This window comes from Acromyrmex echinatior, chromosome 18 (assembly GCF_024713525.1).
Source record: "Acromyrmex echinatior isolate Ae372 chromosome 18, ASM2471352v2, whole genome shotgun sequence".
Lineage (NCBI taxonomy): Eukaryota > Metazoa > Arthropoda > Insecta > Hymenoptera > Formicidae > Acromyrmex > Acromyrmex echinatior.
Genome location: NC_141869.1, coordinates 7,674,687 through 7,700,152, shown reverse-complemented (window position 1 = coordinate 7,700,152; position 25,466 = coordinate 7,674,687). Strand labels below are relative to the sequence as shown.

General features: G+C 33.5%; 1 protein-coding gene and 1 long non-coding RNA gene across 19 annotated transcripts in view; one reads left to right on the top strand and one right to left on the bottom strand.

The window, feature by feature from the left end:
- The window catches only part of LOC105144769 (uncharacterized), an 80,821-nt gene that overhangs the window by 17,362 nt on the left and 37,993 nt on the right, over positions 1 to 25,466 (bottom strand). For all 10 annotated transcript variants that reach the window (XM_011053899.2, XM_087415799.1, XM_087415800.1 and 7 more), the window contains 2 exons: positions 24,873 to 25,013; positions 10,062 to 10,247 (listed from right to left, as the gene is read on the bottom strand). In XM_011053899.2, the coding sequence (XP_011052201.1) occupies positions 10,062 to 10,247; positions 24,873 to 25,013 (327 nt within the window). The remainder of the gene's footprint in view (positions 1 to 10,061; positions 10,248 to 24,872; positions 25,014 to 25,466) is intronic.
- On the top strand, positions 7,603 to 23,403 carry LOC147906791 (uncharacterized). 9 transcript variants are annotated; one of them, XR_015548225.1, is made up of 4 exons: positions 7,603 to 7,971; positions 11,769 to 11,800; positions 16,024 to 19,081; positions 19,728 to 23,403. It is a non-coding gene; the product is annotated as an uncharacterized LOC147906791 (long non-coding RNA). The 9 variants fall into 9 exon arrangements; XR_015548226.1 differs by lacking the exon at positions 7,603 to 7,971 and adding an exon at positions 10,254 to 10,719; XR_015548223.1 differs by having other exon boundaries at positions 7,603 to 7,931; positions 11,769 to 19,081.

Below are 25,466 nucleotides of genomic sequence, written 5' to 3'. Positions count from 1 at the left end.
TACGAAAAATCATCGTATCAATTTTTTTAAAAAGCATTTTGAAGAGCTTAAAAATTCTATTTAAAACTCTCTGTTTATTTGTAAAATTTTATTCAAAATTTCATTCAGGTACAATCTTAAAAAATAATAAATAGTATCAATTTTTAATTTTATATAATTTGGAAATGAAATGTCATGGAGATAAAATTCAAATTTAAAGCCGATATAAAGTTCCATCTTTTCTCTTTAAAACGCATTTTTTTTTAATTTTCTTATGATTTTTTTCATTAAAATATTGTACTTCAAATACTTTTCGTGCAAGATATTGCAAACAAATTTATGAACGGTATCTATATGTATAGTGAATTATAAAATGGTTACAACTTTTTTCAGAACTCAGCTTTGCTCGTCGGCTGAATGCAATTGGTTAGATCCATAAGTAAAAATCAATCGCTTCAGTGAGTAGATCTCATTCTGAAACCCATTAAAAAAAAATGTTGTAACCTTTCTGTGATTCACTATGTATATTTGTAAATACACGAGAGAAATTTTTGTCATATTTTATGTTAAAAATTTTACCATGTTTAATAATAATTAAATTTCATTAAATTTTAATAATATTCTAATCACGACAGATGATCAAGACTTAGGCTAACTTATATTTTCTGTAATTCTGTAATAAAATACATTGAAAAATAACACTATTACGATTTTTCCATTTACGTAAATAACACTTATGATTTCTATTATGCTTCATGACATGAGTGTAACGCAGCGTTGCGATACCATATAGTTCTTAAATAATCCGTAAGAAAGTATGTAAGTACAATAATTGAATTTTTAAGCGAAGTAGTGCGATTTAAAAGCCAGTGCGCAATTTCGATAACTTTACTACTATAAGAAATAATTTAAGCGTTTTAATGCTCAAATTCGGATTCTTTTACAAGTTATACAGCATAAAAGAAAAAAATGTGTATTCTTGGGCGGTCTTATCTTAAATCACGATTTTTTTACTTCTATACTCGCGTTGTTAATGAATCATGTCTGCATTAGAAGCTTACAAAATTCTTTGATGATTGAGTTTTTATAATATAAAAATGAAAATCATGAAAACATCTCAAATAACATAATTAATTATGTAGAAGTAAAAAAAAATCACAATTCATATCACGATATTTATAATTATTATTATGTTATATAATTTTTAATATCATTTTAATATCAAATTTTTTTGTTTCTAAGCAGCTGACATTATTTTATTTGAGGCGTTTTCCGAGGTTCTCATTTTTATATGACAGAAGCTCAATCGTCAAACGGACCTTGCAAGCTCGTAACGCGGATAAGCCGGGATTTGCTTCCGTCATGTGAAAGCCCCGGCTGACTTGTATCAAGAAGCGACCTATTTCAGGAAAGTCTGTGACCCATTTTCTCTTCTCTTCGGCATCATGGCCGTCGCGTCTAGTAGAGGATATCATGCGTGTTCCGCACATGCATTCGATAGCAGAAATCATTCTTGGAGGATCGTGCGTATGCGCAGTTCGACTTTCCACTAAATAATGTAACTTTAGCGTGTGTATCTGGATACACGATATTGCAAAAACTCCTAATTTGTTCGCTTGTCACGGTATTTTCGAGGATGCGCACAGCGACTTAAAAATAGCCCGGAAATTTACACGTTGAGTCAGCAGCTTGAAGTAGATCGCATTCTACTCGCGCTTTTGGTATATTTAAGGAGTTCTTTCTTCGTTTCTCATAAGAAATGTATCAAAAATTAAAACACATTGTAGAATAAACATAATATTCAACATTGAATAAACGAAAAATATTCGACAAAATAATATTCGATATTGAATAAACGAAAATAAAAAAAATTTTCTTTTATAATAAGTACAGAGGATAAAAATAATAATCGAAGAAGACGATCGAACGATTGACTGCAGTCAATATTAAATGAAAGACTTTATGTTAGAAAAGAAAGAGAGTAAAAACACGAATGTTCCAGGATTGTGACTTGGTTGTGCAACTAGTTGCCTAGCGGAACACGAGCAGTATCGATTTGGCACTGTTTACGTATGTCGTACGACTTCAATGACTCCTTGACGAAATGGCACGCGAATCACAAATTACAGAAATCAAGATAAATTTCGAAGTAATCTAAATAAGAATTTGCAACAAACAGCGTTACATTTGGACAAAGACAAAGATCGGTTACGATCTATTTTTTATTACAAAGCTACGAAGAAAAATGGAGTTTGAAACGGTGCATTCGGAGTGATAAGATACGAACACAGAATGCGAGCGTTTTTCTTCAAGAGTCTTTGGAGGGATTGTCCGTAACTCATTTAAGATTCATTCATTTCCGGCGATGCGTAACACGCACAGAGACTTCTTCTTTGTAAATGGAACTCTGTCAACCAATTAACGCATGCGCGCCTTTCATATGCAGGGACACTCCACTTATCTTCATTACTCATTGAATTCATCATTGAAATACTTTTCCCAAGTTCTCACGAGTAGTAACTATACATGAACATACATTTTGAACGATTACAAGCATAACTGGGTATTTAATTGATATAAAGTGGAAACTATTATATTAGCATCACTATAAATATTTAACATGGATATCTACGTCAATTTATAGAGAGATATCACTTAGAAAGTGGATTAAAAATATAATAGAAAATGAATGATAAAATTGTAATATTTACAATTTCAAAGGAAATAATTTAAAATAGTTTATTTTATTATAAATATTATATGAAGTACTGCAGACAGCATCAAAAAGCTAACGAGAGAAAATAAATATAATAAGATATACATGTATATATATATATGTGTGTGTAAATCTTCATTGTTTTCCTATCCTAATTAACTTCCATTTTTCAAATACGAATAATATATTAAATCGAAATCACACATATATTGATTAATATTTTCACGTAAAAAAATTCTCTCTTAGAATATGCGTTTTCATCATTATGAACTTTCTCATGTACATATAAACTTTCCTGCTCCTATCACCCAGCGAAATATCGACCTTTTCTTGACTCATGACATCTCTATGTGTCCCTAGTCGTCAACGGATAGACTATCAGCCGTCTGAATATAACTTGTGAAAAAGTTAGTGCGAGATGTACCATCTCGAAGGATTAAAGGGTCAAAGGTGGATTGAAAGCGGAGAACAATGTTGCACTTTGTCACTCGCGATTTTCTCATAGCTAAAACAATTACCGGGCAACTTTTCGCGATATATTATATCGAGCCATTTGACATTTTTAGACTCTCAAGTAACGACCGGCACGGATTCGCCCTGCTTAGCTGTCTGCCTGCCTTGCTTATCGTTTAATGACGTGTACCCTAGCTCTTACAGAGCACATAATGCTGCTTTTCCCTTCGCGCAATCACCCCAACGATTATGGGGGTTATATGACTGGGGTAAAAATATGGGTCACGGCTGATCTCGCATAGATATACTGGGTGTTTCATTTTAATTGATGCATTAAAATATCTCGAAAATGGGACATATGTAAGATTGAAAAAAAGTTTCAGATAAAAGTGATCCGGTTCAAAGGAAACGTATTTTGGTTACGTTTTCTAGATGGAAGTGCCAAAAGATAAAGGTCATCTCCACTTTTTTAAAATGAAATTATATGATTTTTTTTACATGATACAGGACCGTAGTTATGTGAAATTACGGTTCTTAAAATTTTTATGTTGAATTTTTAACATAATGTAATTATTTGAATATTTTGTTATAAGAAATTAATATTCAATATTTCTGCGTATTAAAATAATACAATTTATGAGTGAGAAAACGAATAATAAGAATGTAAGTTTTAAAATATACATTCTGAGATATAAATAAATAAAATTCATTAATTTAACATATTGTAAATGTTAATTTCACTGATGAAATATGTCTCCACAATTTGTTTCCGAAGTGTGACATTTTTTATGTTAATTTTTTACATAATATTTGTGTCACTTTCTAACATATTCGTGTTAAATTAATACAAAGGTTTGGGTAGATTGTTTGGGATATATGAAATGTGTTAAGCAAAACATAAATTTTTCAATTATGTAGAATAGAATCTAGATTTATGACTAAAATTAAAATAAATGTAATATCTTATTTATAGTCGAAATTTTGAACTATACAGGAAATCTCAAGGAAAAGAGAATTGTTGACAAAAGACAAGGGAGAGCACACATTATGGACCCGACCTAGTTTCGTGATCTGTACTGTATACGAGCCACTGGTTATAAGGTCACGTAGCATGGGAATATATGCATGCGTTGCACCGCGTGTTGTCACAGATTCATCAAGCTGTTGTGCGACTGCGTGATCGACTTCATGTACCTGGACTAGCCAGCAGGTCTATTCTGTAATGCGCAGCGCTATTATAACGATAACAAAACTTGCGTTAAGAATAGGCCTGCAGGCTCTCTACGCTATCTACGGTACCTATAGATAGAGTGAGGGAGTGAGAGAGAGAGAGAGAGAGAGAGAGAGAGAGAGAGAGAGAGAGAGAGAGAGAGAGAAGAGAGGAATGGATACAGTATTCAATTAGCCTTCAATTACAAGATATCTGAGATGGCTATGTTTATCGCGATGATAAGTTTATTGCGTTCGAAACTACCTTTACTACCTGAAACCATTGAATTGTAGAGATCACGACTTTACTTTACTTAATTCAAAACAATTAATGGACGTTCTATAAAGGAGAAAATGATACCAATAGAGATGCTGTCTCTATAAATTTTAAATTAATAAACGTACAAATTAAGATTCGTTAAGATATTTTTAGTTTTGAAAATTAAAAAAACACAAAATATCGAATTTTTATTGCAGAAAATTCTCTAAATTGTTTAATTTAAAATCTTCAAAATATACTCGTTTAAGAATTATGTTCACATCTTATAAAACTGTACAAACGGATAAAATTCCATCGTTCTCTGTGATAAAAAATTCAATTCTTTGTAGATAAAATATTCAACGCTACTACTGTCATAGCTCGCGATCATTATAGCAGCAATATAATCCATTTAGCAAACGTTTATTTGCATTTATCGACGCGTAATTGGTAATTGACGATAATGCGAGGACCTGCACGACTAAATTTCTCGTGAAGAAGTTTAATGAAGATCAACGAGATAGAGAGCGAGCGTCATTCAGATGAGGAGGTCGAGGGCAAAAATCATGTCATGAGGTTCAACTGCTCGACTACACGCCGCACCGTGTCAATCCATTCCGATTAATTTTGGAACTTTCAAACATTTCAACAATATAATTAAAATTCAGTTTGAAAAGATCTTGTTAAGTAATCAAAAATGATGGTTCGTCAGTAATGATAAAGCAATTTGATTAAATTTAAACATAAGTTGTACTATATGTAATCAAAAAAGCTCAATTGCTTACAAGAATATTAACAGGTACATTCTGATCTATTCATTAATCTATTTATTATTGACAAGCACTGCTTGAAGCGCGCATTTATGAGGATGAGTTATTATTATCCAGTTTATGGTAGACGGCGTATTTTTCTCACACATGCGACGAGAGAAAGAAGACCCGTTGAAAAATTTACGCCACGATCGCCGCCATTGTCCCAACCTACTCACTTCTTCGAGATAAGTCTCGTTGCATCGTTTTACGTGCGACACGCCCTCGTAAATATGCTTTTAGTCTTTATGAACGTGAGACGGTTGCTCGAAAGCAAATGCAATAAAACTACGTGCCCAAAGGTTACTCTGAACATAATTGTAGAAGACTTCAAAAGCTGACTCGTAAAATAAAATTCATTATCGTAACGAATCAAAAATAATTTCTTCAAATTAATATGAATAATAATTTATAATTTTTTATAAATTCTTAAGATTCATTAATTCTTCACGGAAAAGATTACCATGATATGTTAATACACAGTGATTTTACGATGAACAAAATTAATATAGATTAGATGCCATTAGATTAATAATTCAAGATCAACAAGATTCGCTTTGGCAACTGTTCAATACGTTTCGGTTAATTAGGTAATTAGGTGATCGTGACGAAGAGTATCCCGTAAGGTTCTAAACTTTTCTAAGGCAGGTCACGGTTTCCGAAGACAAAGTCCTCCGGCCACAATCTTTGGCACGCTCCACTTCGACTTGGACGCATTTGGATTACTCCAAATTTCGCGAGTCTCACAGCTTCTACGATATGAAGTAGAGAGTATGTTCGTAAAAGTTGCAGCTTTTTTATTTCAAAGCCAATTTAAAAAACGAGTCGAGCATTGACCTTTAACCCCACGAATAAGATACATTATACGTTACAGTTGGAATGATTGAATATTGGAGTAGTTGCTGCGAAATTATATAAAGAAAATAAGAAAATTTATATAACATAGCTAAAACGGAGAAAATGACGCGTAGTAAGTATAGGCCGCTAGAAATATTCAGATGAAAGCAAGATGGCATGCGGAAAAGTCAATAATTGCAAACGATTTATTATTTTTCTTTCTATCGGAGAGGGAGGAGAGCCGATTCGTACGCGCGAGTTTTTCTTCGTATATATTTTTCGGCCTCTTTACCAATATAAGACGATTTGCAAGAATTAAGCATTGTATGTATAGATAAACACAAAATTACGTATCAGTTTTTTGTGAAGATAAGAGATAAATTTGCGGTTAAATTATCACTAAGAAATAAAATATAAAAAAAAAAAACAGAGGTGAAAAATTCTAACTCATGAGCATTATGCCCGAAGTCCTTCGTCGCGTTTCGCAATCGGCATCCTACGATTTCCACTTATTCAACAAGGACCTTGCAGCGATTAAAGATTGTATTTTCATACTCCGTGGGGAGTATGTAAAATAGTACGCAATAGAAGAAAAACACTGGTTTCACTAGAGCACTGCATTCGTTATTTGCGAGGTCGCGTCGCGCGTTTTGCGTCACAGATTGCGGTCTGATCGCATGGCCATTAAGGGATTACAACAAGTTACAATAAATTTTCCCAGCGCAACCCCGAGAAAAATCGCGCGTGACACGCATCCTCGCCCACGCACGTGTTGAATAAAGAGAGAGAGAGAGAGAGAAGGGGGGGGGGAAGAGAGAAAGAGAGGAAGAACAGAGATTTCAAAAATCAAACGATCGAGAGATCTATGGATCTTGATTTATCCTTCTGACTCACTCGTCGAGCCCGATCGGATTAATCCCAATCAATAGAGATCTATACGGAATCACCGCACTGTTCACTGTGCCATATCATCGGCTTTATCACACTGTTGTGATCGCGTTATCACTGTATCATCGGGGATGCGATCCTGAGGATCGACGTTGCTCGGCTGCATTCGATGACATGCGGGATGACACGAAGGGCTAGAAAGGGAGCTCGAGAAAAAGGCAGAAGAGAACGAGGGAGATAGCTACAGAGTGGAAGAGGAAAAGAGACTGACCGACGAGAAGCGGGTACTACAAAGACGGAGAGAGACAGAGAGAGAGAGAGAAAAAGAGAGCGCGCACGAATGTCCGTCGATGCAGCCGACAGCACGACTGGCGGCAGCGGCCTCACCGCACCTCTGCACATCCACCCACGCTATATCGATCTCTGCCATCCTCCGTTCTCGCGCCCCTCACCTTCTTTCTTGCTCCCTTCTCTTTGGTACTCGCGCGCATCAGGAACGGAGTGCCGGTACCGGGCGCTGCTGCGTTGGTATCAGCGATTTGGCGAGGCTAGTGCATTGAGATGGTGGTGGTACTGGTGGTACTCTGACGGTAGTGGTGGTGGAGGTGATGGTGGAGGTGATGGTGGAGGTGATAGTGGAGGCGATGGCGGCGGTGGAGAACTAACTTGAGCTCGGACCCGATTATATGCACCGTGATATAAGGCGTGTGTATGAATGGATGAAGAAACTGCGATGTATACGTGAGAACGCGATTGGGTAATAGTAACGCTGATGGATAGGGTGAGTGGAAGGGTGCATCCTGGATGTACAGGTGCCGAAGGTATAGATTTGTGTATTCTTCTCGTCTACAGATTTCTCGATGAAAATTCAAAACCAGGGCTTTTCCGATCCAAATTTTTCTTTATATTTCCTCGACTTTTAAAGTTTCGATACCTAAACTCGTTGCATTATTGAAATCATAATATTGAAAATGTCCAATAAAACTTATATGAACAGCCATATGAATAGCTTATATGAATATCGATTAATCATGTCTCTTTCACATAAAGAAAAGAAGTAAAAATTCTATTAAATTCCTTAAAATTTTTAGATATTCAACGAGAAATTTTGTATAAAGCTAACCTTCTTCATTAATTTCTATAAATACAAAAGTATTCGCTGGAATATATATATACGAGTAAATTATGCAAACGTAAATTTTAATTTAAATCAATTTTTATATGATTGCAGTATTGTGAATTATATGAATACACAAATTCCTTAACAAATCTATAATTATACAAATTACAAATTCGTTGAGGAATTTTACATACGATGATTCCATGCAGATAGATTTCGTCGCAAACACGACGTATGTTCGCTTGCATTAGCAATTAGAGACTTCGTACGACATATGCACGATTTTACGTAACATTCTACTGAGTAATAATGTTTATAATCCCATTAACCTGAATCTTCCATCATCGCAAATCAAATTCGCTACAGGTAAAAAATGTAATGTTCTTTATTTGCTAATTTTTTATAAGCATAATGCGCTGTAGAACCGTGCAATCGAGTGTCAAGAGATTAGGTGCTATTTTATTTGTGCGTTTTTATTGTACAACAACACGTGTGAGAGGATTCTCTATCCTATAGCTAATCAACAGGCTTAAAAAATTTGTCATACGACAAAAACGTACAAATGAAATTTGTAATAATAATTGTATGAAATAGCGGTCTTAGAGTTGCGTAGGAAAAAAGTTTAAATCGACAACAGAATAGTATTGTAATTCGACTGATTCTCTTGACGCTTCTTCCTCTTTCATTTCAGCGTCTATTTCAAGGAATTACATAAGAACCAAATGAGGATTCGCTAAGATAATACTGCAAAGAATAAACGCAAGAAATAACATCCACATAGGATAACGAAGTTTTGAAATAAATATAATTTTTATCACAAGATCCGAATTATTTCGAAAAAGACATTGATATTACGTGATTCTGAATTACTCTGAAGATTTTATACAAAGTTTGTAAGGAAATTTGAAAACTTTGGATCAAAATTATATGTATATCAGTATTGTATATATGTATGTGTTACATACAAATATAATTAAATATATACATAATTAATTAGAATTTATATTTAATATAGTATGAACACCTATTAAATATAGGTGCTCAACATCTTTACCTATTGTTTAACTCATATATTATCTCTCTTTTAACAAAAGAAAATCGTTGGGAATTTACTTGTAACGTGTGCGGGCCAGACGGCATATCGTAATGTCGACAGCGGTAGAGACAGTTTTAATGCGTAATAGTTACACTGTACCACGAACAGGCAGTAACCACGGAGAATCATCGTAAACAGTTCGGTAGTGCGGTAGTACGTCGATAGAGACATAGAGGGGCGCGATGGAGCCGAGAGAAAAAAGAACGTCACTTCCGGCCCATTAAGATCATCAAGGGTCGCGAATCGTGCATGGGAGGCTAATTATTCTGGAGACAGTGTCTCTCATCTCTGATAATTTTTGCTCTTCTTTTTACTCCTTTATTGTCTAATAATTTTAAGATTTTTTTTTATTCACGACAAAATAATGCCTCGAAAAACGATAAAAATCATCAAAAAATTCATCGCAACGAGACGAAGAATTAAGATATCCTTTCTGGAGATGATGTTTGCCATCTTCAATGATTTTCAAACGTCTCTTCCCCTCCCTGTTCTGATGCTTAATTTATTTTCCAATAATTTCGTAAATTTTGCGTTCATGAAGAAAGAATCAGAAGCTCATTAGATCGCGTGGGGCGCGTTTCCTTTCAAAAATGATTCTTAATTGATTTTCTTCAATATTTGGCGATGTTCTAATTTATCTCATAATCTCTGACGGTTGATTAAGATTTTATTTGTAAGACTAGATTTTGTCTTACCTGATTTGCGTGTGGTAGGCAGGCGTGGTGTGCTCAGTGTGCGTGGTCAGAAGTTCCGTAGGATTGTTGGCCATGTTGATCGGGAGTCCTGTCGAATGCGTGATCGGCTCCAGCAAGAGAACACCTGGCGTCGCCGGTGATGGTTGTGGACCTAACAACGAGACACGTACTTTTTCTCTACCTTCGCTGAAATTAAAAGAAGCATATGTTTTAGTATAAAGATGAAAGAGAGATATGTGTTATACAAATTTATAATCGGGCGTTATTAGTAAAATGTGTTTTTTTTTATTTTTCTTACATTATCTTATATTTTCTCTTTATTATTATCTTATATTTTCTTATATTAATATCTAAATACAGATACTTTAAACAAAATAGTATTTTCAATAATTACTACACTGTAAAGATGTTAAAAAATAATCTTTGCATTTGGAATATCGGCAGGTCTCGAATAATAAATTTTTCCACGAGGCCAGCCTCGTGAAACTCATGGAAAAAAACTAAGCGAAATTTAACGATTTAACTTCCGCTTTTATCGCCACGCCTCCTCGCGTGTCCTACCCCCCAGGAGCGTGCAGCAACCTCCCTTGAAAACGTCTCTTATGCACGCATACGTATGATTCTCACGTACAAAGCGTCTAATCCGATTGGCTAGAAGGTAATTAACATATTGAGTGTTAAACAAATTTTCTCAGTTTTTCAATTTCCATTAAACTATATTAAAAGATTAATTAAGGAGTCTTTCAGAAGTCTCTTTTTATAATTTAAAATAAATTTAAAATAAATTTTGTAGATATAACAGTTTGGTTCTTTCTAAATGATTTTGTAAGAATTTAAATTATAGGTAATGTATGGATATGTATGTGTGTATATATAAAATGAATTAATAAGAAGAATATAATGTTTATAAACATTATAACATATTTTAATATATGTAAATTTGACTAACTTTTATTAATATTAAAGACCGTAGCGAATTCGATTGAGCACTAGTACACATTAAATCCATATTAAAATCGTTGTATGTAATGATTTTATTTTAGTGTAAAAGTGAAATGTAAATATTTCGAATTATAAAATACACATTTTTCCTAATAATATAATAAACACACTATAATATATTAAACACACATTTTTATGTCAACCTGTACGATGGCTTTAATGTATACCAATGTGCACTGAATGCGTCCAATCGAATTCGCTAATAATTTGCTATACATATATACATATAGATATATATAGATACAGTATATTTAGAGAGGGATCTGACTTTTCATGAAAGCGAGGTCCCCCACACCTCCCCTTCGCCAAGGGACGTTCAACTTTTCACGCGAGGTCCACCCCCTTTTCTCCCTGTTTAGAGGCGTTCGACTTTCTAGAATATCCTCAGAGGCGAATGACTTTCCCGTAAGTAGGGAGAGGGAAGATGAAGTGGATCTCGCTTCGCGTGAAATATCTCCTTATTCGTTTTGGCATAAAAGAACAGCATTACGTAAATTATATAAGAGTATATGTAAAATATATATTTTATAGTGAAATATATATTTTTTGTTAATTACGTTGCTTTAATAAAAATTATTTTATTAATAATTTTTTAGCGAATAACGATCGACTAATAAAACTTGTCGGAGGTTACTCAGAACCTGTATAATAAAATGTAAATTTTAATTGTGTGTAGTGTATTAATATAAAATTGTGGTCTTTCAGATCCTGACTGATATCCGTATTTTAAAATTGAGGTAAGTAGATTTTGATAAATATACCAAAAAGGAACCTCATTCCAATGATTTTGACCTTGACACATATTATCACGTAACCTTAATAATATGTATCAAGATCAAGATCATTGGAGAAGAGTTTCCTGTTTGGTTCCCTATTTTTACTTAGATTTTTTAATATTTTTTATTTTGTTATAAAATATACACGCACACGCACACACACAATATACAGAGTGTCTCACAACCATCGTACAGTACTTTTATAGCGTATTCTAGATTATAACAAATTAATTTTAAAAGTTAAACATGTAATAATAGATGTCTAAAACATAAAGCTACAATTTCTAATCTTCATTTGTGCACAAATCAATACGAAATGGAAAATATAATAAAAAATATTAAAATGATACCATTCAGCAACTTTTCTCTACTTTGCTAAAATATTATAAATTAAATCTGTTGACGTGATATCGTTGTACATGTAGTAACAATTTTAATTCTTCTAATAAAAACAATAATATTTTACCGATGAATTTGTATCGTACGCAAATTCGTATCGCGAGCGGTAGCTCGTCGTCTGTACTATCGCTCGTCATTTGCACGATAAAATTCCGACACGAGTATTTCGAGCGCAATATGATGAGTCATTCGCCGATAAAAATTGCGTTCAACTACGAATAGAATTAAACCAGTATTTATTTTTCACGATAAATAGGCCACCATGGCACTTTCGCCCGCACGCATAAACTACTGGATGCTTTAGTGGGTTAACCTTTATTCACTTCTCCTCACTACTCGAGGCTCGAATTTATTCGCTTTGATGGATGCATACTTGTGATATTGCAATTTATGTCGAGGCACGTCGAATGTGCAATGCCAAGCACTTATGTTCAGAGCATCTCTATGAGTGTTTGGACGTTATTAATTGAATAACCGAGAAATTAAACGACATTTTATCCGTTCCTGTTACGTAAAAATATCTTCAATTGCATTTTAGTCGGATGTATCCTTATATTTATCAAATAAAGCATGGACTCGTATATCCTTTGGTATTCAGAAGAGAGCTTGCCTTAATATAGGTCACGAAAGTAATTCACTCACGAATGAGAATTGCCAATCCTCCGAAAAAGGTATAAACGATCGTTTGCGCCGAAGCCTCGTCGAAACACGTATTGAGGGAGTCATGATCTTGTGCAATATCCTGTCGGTTGCGTAATCGACCAAAACGAGTCGACGGGGATCAAGCAATGGAGTTGAGACGAAAATGCGAGCTGGACAACGCTCGGAATCGGATCTCGACTACGGTCACCGACCGTAGAATCGATCTTGCGTGTCGCGATAACGATTGTTTCTTACGTTATATCTCTCAGGAAATGAATTTTTTACCTTTTTTAAAAAGAATTTTTATTATTTTTCGGAAGAACTTGAAGCACACTTTGCGTAACTGAAGATTCTTGAGAATTAAATTCTCGCTTTACGTTGAAATAAAGTAAGCCATTGCATAAGTATTATTTATTTGTAAAAATAGTTTGCATAATCTATACACAGACACATGCTATTGTTATTTACGCACTGATGCCTGACAGCACCCGTGTCTGATGTCATCGGGTAGTTAAATACCTTGCAAGAATGATTCAAGCCTTGACAACTCGTGACATCATCCTAATCATCCGACGCCACACTCACGATCAGATTTTATACAATACGTTATTTTTCCCGGCGCTATTCTGGATGATACATCGCGATCTGGATGATAATTCGCCTATCAGTTTTTGTAATGATCAGGAAAATTCGAAGACTATATTCAAAACTGGATATCACGCGTATTAAAAGTCGAATCATAAAACAAAGATATAAACTTAAAATTTCACAGCGCTGACTGAATATTCTTTTAATTAACATTTTCAGTATTAGAAGAATCGAGCGGACATTATTGATTGTTTCTATTTTGTTTAGATTAATACGATACGTGTAGAGAATTCTGAATTTTTTCCACTTTTCAATATTATGTTTTTTATATTGATGAAATATCTAGTTTTATTTTCATCAGTACTGATGAATATTTAGTTTTATTTTTATCAATATAAAGGACATAATTATCATCCGTATAAAATAACATAATTATATCACTTTTTTCATTTTTATAGTAATTCATTCGCTTGATCATTTTAAGGAATTGGTACACTGACAAAAAGTTGTTAATTTTACTAAATTTAGTTTGTAGTTATTATTTAGTTCAAGTATTTACATTTAGATTAACAAAATCTTGTAATTTAAAATCTTGTTATATTTAACAAAATAATTTAAATTAACAAATATTTGCTTGATAACTCATGATCGTTACATTTGCAGTTATATCAATTCATATTTTTTTTGAAACAGCAATTTTTTTTCTTATTATCAATATACATATAAATGTCGTTAATGAGATTTAAGCAGATACCTGATTCTTAATGACAGTATCAATATTGTTATACACTATTGTTGCATAGGTATTATACATACAGTAAAAAAGCTGTGCAACGGCAGTAATATCAAACTGTCATTGAAAATTACAGAATTGGAATATAGATTTTAATTTTAATTGATGGGACACTAATTCAAGAAATCATACAGCAAAAATTGATATAATATGATCCTCCATAAGAATTTGTACATGTATAGGTATTTTTGTTGCTAATTATATCATATATTTGCTCTTCGAGGAAGTATATTTTTTCGCGACACTTGAAATTAATAAATGTCAAGCTGCTCGCCAAGGTTGCAAAATGACACGCTGCTGCTCTAAATATAGGCGCATACACTTATGTAAAATGTGAAAATTTTTAATAAAAACCATAGCAAAAAATCGATAAAAGAGAATCCAATGTGCTACAGAATTCATAAACATATCATGACAAATCCACGTAAAATTCTAAGCGAAATTGTTTGCATGTATAATATAAACTGTCTTTTCAGGTAACTAAGTTATTTTATTTTTCTAATTTAACTAAGTAATATAAATAATATTCATGTAAGTTCTTCTAACTGTTCTTATAGATTTAAAAATTCTTTTTTACAATTAAAGTAAATGATATTTTATATACAAATTTTACACTTTATGCGTATAAATTTTGAAAACAATGTTGAATTCTTAGAATTAGGCTTATTGTTAGATATTAAATCTCATCTGACCGGACATATGAGAATACAATCATATAATAAGAATAAACGTCTTTAACGGTCTAGCTGAATTTTAAGTGCTTGTATAATTCTATGTGAATTTATATTATGTATGTTATGTATCTTTTAACTGTGCGCCGAAATGATTTTTCGGTTTTGAAACGCAAACTTTATTAAATTACCGCAGTAATATCACAAGTTAAATTGACTAGCTTATCGTTAGATATCTAATATAAAAGATTAATGATTTAGAAAATTTGTGTATACGTATGCGTGCGATATTAATAACAGTAGTGATGTGTCGATGATATATTTTAAATCGTATGTGTGTAAATCCTATTGAATTTAAACTTTGGAATTCTCTTAATTTCATTGGTTATTCTTTAAGAAACTACTACAGATAGCAAAAAACATTTTTTCGCAATATTTTTACATATTCAAAATACAAGACAGATATACATAAGATAAATGGCCTAAAATCACTACTATGTCTTTGAGAAACGAAAAGATGAAAATCAAATCGCCGCATTTATTAATGCCGAATGCAAAGCACTTTAAAGACGATCGTGTCGACACACGAACGAGGGATTTCATTAGAAAGTCCTAAAGATTGAGTTATTAAAAAAGAAGAAAGGTCAGTTTTTCAGTTAAAGATAAGTCTATTTTTTCATTGCGCGCGTGGGGCATGACGTTTCCGGAAGAATGGGAAAGAGAATGGCTGCAGTGTAGCAAGATAGTCTATTACTATAGTGACGGGAAGAAATCTTCTTTGTCTTTTTCCGTGTGTCTTTTCATCGACAGTCACGACACTGATACCGTCGAAGCGCGAAGAAGGCTATTGGATACTTGTAGCGCGTTCTCGTATCGATCTCTCGCCGTTTTCTATTGTTGACACGGTAACTATTGTCGATCCTGCGGATGGCGGTTTCGTGACAAAATCTTAACACTAATTCCGTTACAATTAAAGAGAGATACAACGTTTAGGATGCCCGGAAAGAAATTACGAGACGTGATAACCTATTGCTTATTTCAATCACAATCATAATATTTAAGTCACATACTTTTCTCGAATTTTATTTCAGCCTACGAGCGACCTATGAGTTCGAGGGCCACTGCTTACTCGCCGCCGGTACTTTCCATCCTCGTTCACCCCTATGGATAACATCGGTTGCCTGTCCCTTTCGCTATCTTCCCGCCAGATCGATGGGAGTCCGCTATTAGGGACAGACATGCCGGCGACGCGATTCGATCGACGGTAACGCGACCTTTCGCCGGCACTTGATCAAGAAGACGAATACAGGGCGATTATCGTGAAATGCTACTTATCACGAAATCAAATTTGATTATCTCGAAGAAAATTGTCCTTAATAACATCAGCTTTCTTGTACACTAGTTACAAGTCATTCTACTGTGAATTGTAGTCTTTTCAACACCTGATAGACAATTTATCACAGAAAATATTTAAGTTGGAATTACACATTCTGAGTTATAAATTTCTTATACAATAGATCTAAGATAGAATTCAATTTTAATATTAATAGTCTTATAGATATATTTCAATATTAGTAGCCTTGAATAATATAAGTAACCCTAGTAATTTCAAATACGATAAATATGACAAGTTAGACGACTGATTTCTAGTAATGACATAACTTTGGATTTGCAATATCTTACATCGCGATTTTATTAATGCAAACAAGTGATGTTGCAAACATCAATTGCGATTGTATACGTGTATACTATGTAAACTGTCTTCATCCATAAATCTTGTAGACAATGCATATTTCAGATAGTTCAGATAGCGAACGCTAGTAATATCGGAAGAGGTGGAAAGTTCAACGAACCTTTTCAGATCTTTTTTTTCAAAGGTAAAACGAGCTAAATTTATGTCCTTAATATTGGCCTTTCACTGTATGCGACAAACAATTATTTGTCAATTGATTCAAATATAATCAAATATAATTTTTTCCAAAAAGATTTTTGACAAAAGTACATAAATAAGTATATAAATATTCCAGTTTTCAAAAGTATATAAATATTCGCTTATATATTATATATTATATATTAGGTGTTGGAATTAATTCGTAGCGTTTTACAAGTGATGGGAAGTACTTTCATTAATGTATTTTTTAATGCTCATGTGAAATAAATAACATTCTTTCATTAAAAAACGCTACGAATTAATTCCAACACCTAATAATATATGCAAAGGAGCTAAGAAATTAAATCAAAATAAAAAAATCTTTAAACGAGTCAATTAAGTGACTAATAAGTTTATTTACATTGACATAAGATTCACGGTATGTTTCGAACTTTACTCAGTCCTCTTCGTGAAAAATCATAATGAGAAATTATACACAAGTTTCTTTTGGAACTAATTCACAATTATTATTAAATTACCCTCCATCTTGAGCAAAAGATTTAAAAAACTTATACCGCGATTCTTTGCATATTCTGTAGTGAATTGAAAACGATTATGTAAACTATTAAAAGTATTTAAAAAAATAAGAGAAGTTTTCTCAAAGAACGCCGCCATAATTATGGCATCTACGTAACGGAAATATAACAGTAAATCTAAAGCAATCGTATTATATTTAAAGCTTTTTCTATCTGTCAATCCTTTAATGGCCGGGAAGAGATGTTTTCTAATTAAATTGTAAATACTTAGTCGCTGATGAAAACTTCAAACTGAGTTAAAATGTACGAACTTGATATATAAGAAGAACAAACACTAAAAATCATATTTTAAGATTAATTACGCTCTAATTACCGCGTTTACACTCTCATTTGCCTGAATCTTTGTTTTTTGTTTTTTTCAAAGCCTTTTGCTTAAGATCTTGCAAAATCATTCTGCCACATTAGACAAAAGAGGAGATCCCAGATGTGCTGAACGTGTCTGCTTATATATGACAGCATTGAAAAAAGTGAAAGAAAGTACAAACTTAATAGCAGACTTTGTCTTTGGAATTAACATATGTTTTTAAATGTCTGGCCACTTCTTTTGAATTTCATCTAATTTTTATTAAACTTCATGTTACATTTTAAAATATAAAACTTCTAAAAAAATAAAGTCCAATTATTATATATCAAAATTACGGTACCAACAATTAATAAGATGAATTCGAAACTGATTTCCTATCAGATCCTTCATTATCTAGGGAAGAAAATTTAGAAAAGAGGATACTTAAACATTCGAAAGATTCGACTTGAAAGAAGACGTGCGGTTTACAATGGAATAAAATTTACGCACTGTAAATTCTGTCGTGCCTCAAACCTGCTCGAGGGAACAAGCTCTCCCTCACTGGGCGTATACGCACCTTTCCGGACATCCCGTACCCCGCACCGGCAAACAAAAGGAAGAAAAAGAATCGAGAGCGACGTTTGCGACCAATTGGAACGCGATCGAAGGATTGAGCGTTTCGATCCCTGGATCGTATGAAATGGAGCCACGATTGGAGCAGCTCCGAGTCGAAGGGCGCGTATTCTGTCACCGGGGAACGCCACCTCGTTATTACCTGGATATCGCACGCGCACACTTCTAATCCATGGACCTGGACGATCGATTTCTCTCTTTCTCTCTCTCTCTCTCTCTCTCTCTCTCTTTCTCTCAGTCGATGCTCCTCCCGAGAAGGATCGACGTCGGCGTCGCCGTGGATAACTCGACCGACGACACGACTCCGTACACGTCGAGAGAGGGCCGCGGGCGTACTGAACACGTCTCGTCTGCCTAGTGCCTGCCTCTCCGCTCCGGCTCTCGCGCTCCTCTTGCTTATCCTGGCTCAATGATCGACAACAGGGAAAGAGGGAAGGCCGGAGAGGGAAAGAAAGAAAGAGAGAGGACACATAGACGCGCGTATGTCGCGTACACGCACCGACAACGACGTGCACTGAAGAGAATGCGAGCGGAATGCAAGGGTCTCACCCTACGAGAGAGATAGGAAGAAAAAGAAGCGCGGGCGGCGAACTACCTCGCGACGCTAAATGTGTGTGTGTGTGTGTGTGCGCGCGTGCGTGTGCCACTAATACACGCAGAACGCATTCGAATATTATGGCGCGGTGCGGTGCGGTGCGGTACAGAAAACGCCACGCAGGCGCTTCCATTCCCTTCACGGCTCCAATTCCATAGTACGTGAAACTCTGGTGAGTGTCGGCATCTATCGTCATACCCATGAGATCCTTCGCATTCGAATCGATCTTGCGAACTGCAGGTGTCTCATACTTAGAACATATATAAATGGAAGAGGAATGGAGTGCTGAACCTGAAGCTCTAGATACCAAATTAGCGCAATTCTTTTATCTGAGAAGAAATGCTAATAACTTTTCTATTGGCTATTTCCAACCACTTTTGAGTTGGTGACTGTACTCCAATAAGCTCTTAGTATTGTTATAGTAATTTTTTTTAATATGATATAGTTATTAGGTCAAAGATGAAGGACCTTTGCGCTACTTTGATATATCTAGAGCTTTACTGAAGCAAACATCTGTGCGAGAGAGAAAGCTATAGAATCCAAAATGATTGTAATGCGCATGTGCCATTCAGCCCGTATTCCTCCGTTCCACTTCGTTCTAGTTTGTTGTCAATGTATGAGAAACATTAAACAACTGTACAACGTACAACTCACACGCATGATCTGCGCATGCGCAATGTGAACAATTGGGACTCTCTATGTTGGCATCAGGTTTGATACGGGGACGGTATAAACAATTCTTCTTTTATTTATGTTCTAAGGTTTTATGCAACAAAACGATGCATAATTGCACACGATGTTTCGATTTCAATTTTCAGAAAAATACGTTCCGATAAATGCAGAGACATCTGCTCTAAAAAGTGTGAAAGGAGAATCCAGAAAGAACGCAATCCAAAATGACCAAAAAAGAAGAAAAAAAGAAGATAGAAGAATAATGCTATGGTCCAAGAAGGACATACACTTTAAAAAGGAAAGTACTTTTTCCTGATGATTTAATAAAAATAAATATAAAAAATGTTCTTTCTATTTCTTCAACATGGAACAAGTGATTTGTTTAAAATATATAAGAATTAGGCTAGAGATACAGATCTAAAAATAATTATGTATTTTGAATCATCAAAATAATCATGGGACGCTCAAACATGAGCAATACTAGAAAAAATTTTAACATTCTAACAACTAGCTTATGCATCTTATGATGTCTTACATAATTATTGATTGTCTATTTGATGATCCAACAAAATTATTTTCAGATCTACATCTAATCTAAGGTGTATTTTTAAATAAGACTAAATTCTGCCTTGCGATGGAACTTAAACTAATCTTTAAAAATCCTTTGTTAGAAATCCTAACAAGTATGAAAACAATCATCATTTATTCAAGAAGAAGTGGAAAAGTTGTAAAAATAGCGCAGTAAGCTATTCTCATATCATATTATCCATGAAGACGAAGAAAAATATTCATTATATTTTATCCCAAAGTTAGCTATTAATTTTATTATGTTTAATAATAAACAATTTTAGATAGACAATTTATGAGTATTATCGACAATGATAGAAATTTTGGAAACACAGGCATTTTGTAAACTACGTACTAAAATAAAGTTATTTTATAAACTATATAAAATAATTTTGTACAAGACTAAAAATTGTACTGTCAAAACACATCTCTCATTTATTTTCGTCTTAGAATCCAATTTATCCTGAAAATTCGTATTTAAAGAAACATAGAGTATCAATAAAAGATCTCATAATGCTACGTTTTTTATTATATATATTCTGTATGGATTTACTTGCAAAAAATAGAACTCCGTCGAGTCTAGTGACACATACTTCGCAGATAAGTGACTTTAGTAAAATATTTTTAGTAAAAAGAACGTCATCGAACATAAAAATCAGATTAAAAATATCATGAAGTATTGTAATATTTATATAAGATACTTTATATGTTCATCTTTCTCTTCTTATTTGGCATTTATATTTAAAACAATAAGAATCATACATAAATTGCTTAACATATTTTATAATTATTGAAATTTATATTTATAATTTTAATAAAATTTAAACAAACATATTTTATATTTTAATGTGATAGATATTAATAAATCACATTGTTATAAAATTTTTTGAAATACCATGTTGTTCTATAATTATCATGACTTTTAGATAAATTTTAAGAAAAAAATTCTCTCTATAATACTCTATATAATCTTATTTGATCGTATTACACAATATTTTACCATTATGTTCGTGATAATGAAAATTTTATTGTAACGTACACATTAAAACATACAAATCTCATTGTACAAACAACGTGTTAAGTGTTCCTGAGATATTATAAATTATACGTCGTCGTGATGTTTGCATGCAATGACATTGAAATCGAAAAGCTTGATTTCCAAACTTGAACCCACCGAGCAACGTACGTCAGGCAAATAAACATCACGTGGGAGAACTAAAGGGCTAAAGCATGTTCGCTGCATTATTCAATGGCAAGATACTGACCGCGCGAGCTGTGCGAATTTGCGTTGCTAACGGGAGCCTTGCACGTTTGAATATGAGAATCACGTACGTGATTACAAAACCCTCGGTACATGTAACCGTATGCGAATAAAGAATTGCGATGATCTCATCGACGCGAGAGGGAGCTAAAAAAGCTAACTACGCCGTTCACGGCTGACTTTAGCACTTTGCACTTTTCGTACCTCGCCGGAAAAAGCGGACTCGTGATCTGCACAATTGATGTAATCGAGCGACCACTCGCTATATTATCGAACTGCCATCTCTTTCTCAAAATATTCTTAATCATCTCGTAATCTTATCTCCACGTAATATTGATATTATACAGAACGATAACCATTAAAGTCGCGAAATTTCTTGGCGAATTGTTACCAATGAATCCTTTCATAATTGTGCGCGTCAGGGAATAAAACATATAGATAAATACGCGTTTCTTCTTACTTTTTAACGTCTTTTTAATTTAATCCCTAATAGTTTAATTCCTTAAATGACATTTTATTATTTTTACCTTCCAAGTATGTCAAAATATATTTAATTTATTTTTGTGATTAGTTTCAAAAGAGTTAAACAATTTAACTCAAGAAAATATATTAAATTTGACTAAAATTTAACTTATTATTTATTAAATGCATACATAATGCAATATAAATGTTGTTTATATTAACGTATGCATTTAATAAGTACTAAATTAAATTTTAATCAAATTAATGTATATTCTTGAATTAAACTGCTTAACTCTATTATTTTAATTAAATTAACGATATAATAGAAATAATGGCAACCTACAAAAATAAGAGTAACTCAAATTGGATATAATTTTGACATTATGAATTTAACAGTGTTTGTCTACAAGTTTAAGATATTTCTTCTATAAATTCTAATTCTTTCGAAAGTTGAATTTATTCTGTAAATCCAGCGCTAAGACGTATAATCGTTACTCATGTTTGAACACGGGACTTCATGTTTCTCGTGTGCTTGAAATATAACGGGAAACATCGCGAATCTCTGGAATTTCTGTCGGTGCGCAAAGAAGGAACGTCTCGGTATAATGAAACGGTCAAAGTTATCCTTATGCATATATTATACAATATTGTACAATACCATGACATTCCCGGGAGACAACGTGCCGCATCTTGGAAATTACCTCCGTACCTTCCGTTCTTATGTATCTCTTCTAATGGCCGGCTACTTATCTCGTTTGATCCGGTTAAACGACGATGCTCGTGCGCCAAGAATATCTATAATATCTAAAATACCATCTCCGTCACTATATGCTCGCGATCGGAAAAATGAAATGTGTCAGACGAGTTACGGCCGCTACATAAGCGCATCATAGAGCGTCTTCAAAAGTATTTGCGAATTAATAAATTGCCGATATCAAAAGTAATGCAAAAAAGTGCAACAAACAAGTTTGATAGATTTACAGTAAGGATTAGATTTAGCGAAAATTACACTCGAACATGTAATTGAGCAAATATGCATCAAAATTTAAAGTGAACTTTTAAATTAAGATTAAGACTTTCGAGATCGTAGCGAATCGAAAGACAATGCTATTAAAGCGCAAATGTAAATTTATCTTTTGTGAAATATTAATATTGCTCAATGAATTTTACCTATATATCTTACCGTGTACAATACAGTAAAATTTTCATTATTATAAATATATATGATAAAATATTGTGTAATGTGTAATTAAATAATATTGTATTCTCATATATACGTAATGTTTTTAAATCATGCACGTTTTACTTTTGCGTTGTAATGTATAACTATAATTATAACGATATAATCGGGGCGTTATGATTGTTTTAAACGCCTCTACGCTGAAATTAAATAAAAGATAATTTAAAAAAATTCCTCTTAGCGTTATCCAGAACTATAATGAAGACATAGCAGGATAATAGTTCCGTTTTTGTTTTGGTTTTTTATATTTTATACTTTACTATTGTTAAATAAAAGCGTGTGCCTGTTGTATTATGTGGAACGCTATTTTCTTGTTGACTCGTGTCCTTATGGCCTTGCAATTATGGGAATAATGGGTATACTTGTAGAACTCAAAACGTGCGTTAATTTCTGTGAAAATCTTTACTCTCTTTACAATTCCATATTTACGAAGTAACAATGACTACTGTTCGCGTTAAGGCGCAACGTATAAATGACGACGAACACGACCGGTCGGCATTGCGAGCGTCTTAGCAAAACAGGAAATCACTTGATACACGCTAAGATTGTGGCTGGGTTCCGTTATTCATTGTAAATACTGAAAATCTAATAATAATATAATAATGTACGTACCATGAATAGGTTTTCAATACTTGCAGTGAATAACGAAATGCAGAATGTCAGAATAGCACGCCGCAAAAGCGGCCTTTTTGAACGGCTACACGTTACATAAATGCATTTACATGCATCCAGTGCAGACATTTATCTTTTATATTTTTATTTTGTTAACTTTTATTTTATTCTTGTATTAATTTTGATATCACGGATGTAATTATAATAGAATATATTTTACATTTTGGTTTGTAATAATATATTTTGTAATAATACATTTTGGAATAATACATTTTTGAGATAATAAATTTGAGAAATACATTTTGTAAAAAGGCGAGAAAGGTAACTTATTTACAAATTATTTTTCTTTGCCTTATTAGCTTTTATGAATATTTCTATAAAATTCTTTGTAATGAAAATTGTTGGCTAATTCATTCTTGATTGATAACATTGCTAAATCAATTTTAGTTCATAAAAGTGCATGAAAGTTTGATCTCGCAGACTCCTGGTTCGATATCTTATTACATTTAACGATGAACATCTGTTCATCGAGGGTGGAGACGTAGCCTAAAGGGGATTTGATGCAGCGAGATTTTGTGCTGCAATTTTGATTTGACGAGTCGATTCGATATTTACAGACGTCGATTTCTACGCAATCTAGCATTGCTTCTCGATGCATGCGCACGTAGAAACGGATGCTATTTCGGTGCCCGCGGGTGCGCCAGTTGACGTCACGCACATGCGGCTTTCGAGGATGCGATTTAACGCGATAATCGGCTTCCATGATCGAAACTTTGAGGCGTTAATTTATGAGTTGTTGCTAAAGTCGTTGCTTACGACTGCTCGCGAAAAACAAGTCAATGCGTGCGTCACATATTCAATATATGTGTATCTATGTGGCATGATATCTTCGTTTACCGCCACTTAAAACTGTTGATTCAAATTGAACTCATTGCATTAAATTTGCATATGTAATGTAACAGTAAATGTGTCATATGCTTCTTATATTAAAGACGTTTTCCTTCAGAAAAAATTTCACGTAATATACATTTTTTGTGTACTATGTTAAATTTTGAAATATTTTAAATATTCAAAATACTTAAAATTCGAGATTAAAAGAAGTTTAGAATAGAATTTCAATAATTCTTTTTTTATAAGATTGAAACTTACTCAGTATCAGGCACAGGTATCATAGGAGGAGGTAAGCGGCCATTGTGGTCCAGAAAGTGATTGATCTCAGGTTCCTCTTGTACTGGGGTCTCATAAACGAGTGTTTCCACCATCGACCCTTTGCTCGAGCCGAAGGATACCCTAAACAGTAATCATTCTTAATGAAGCAACAAATACATAGATAAAAACAAAGTTCATTGATAAATTTATAATTAAATTATTACGGAATTATATAAACAAATAAATAGGCAGAAATAATATTTTCTCTCCACATTTTGAGAAACGTCTTTAAAGGTCTTTAAATAACTCTTTACTTATTTTGAATATCCTGTATTCGGCATGCGATCAAAACAGGTCATATAATATCGATCAGTGCATGAAAAATACTTGTTGTAAACCTCAGTTTTCTATCGCGTGACCACAACCGACTGAACCGACGACCGCAAAGATGATATCAAAATCAAAATCTCGCGATCACCATGGCGTTGAATTACAATCGCGCGTGATCAAGATTGACCCGTATATAAGTAAATATGCCGCACAGTTACTCATTACTTGTCTCGGAAATGGTAAAAAACAATCAAAAGTAAATCT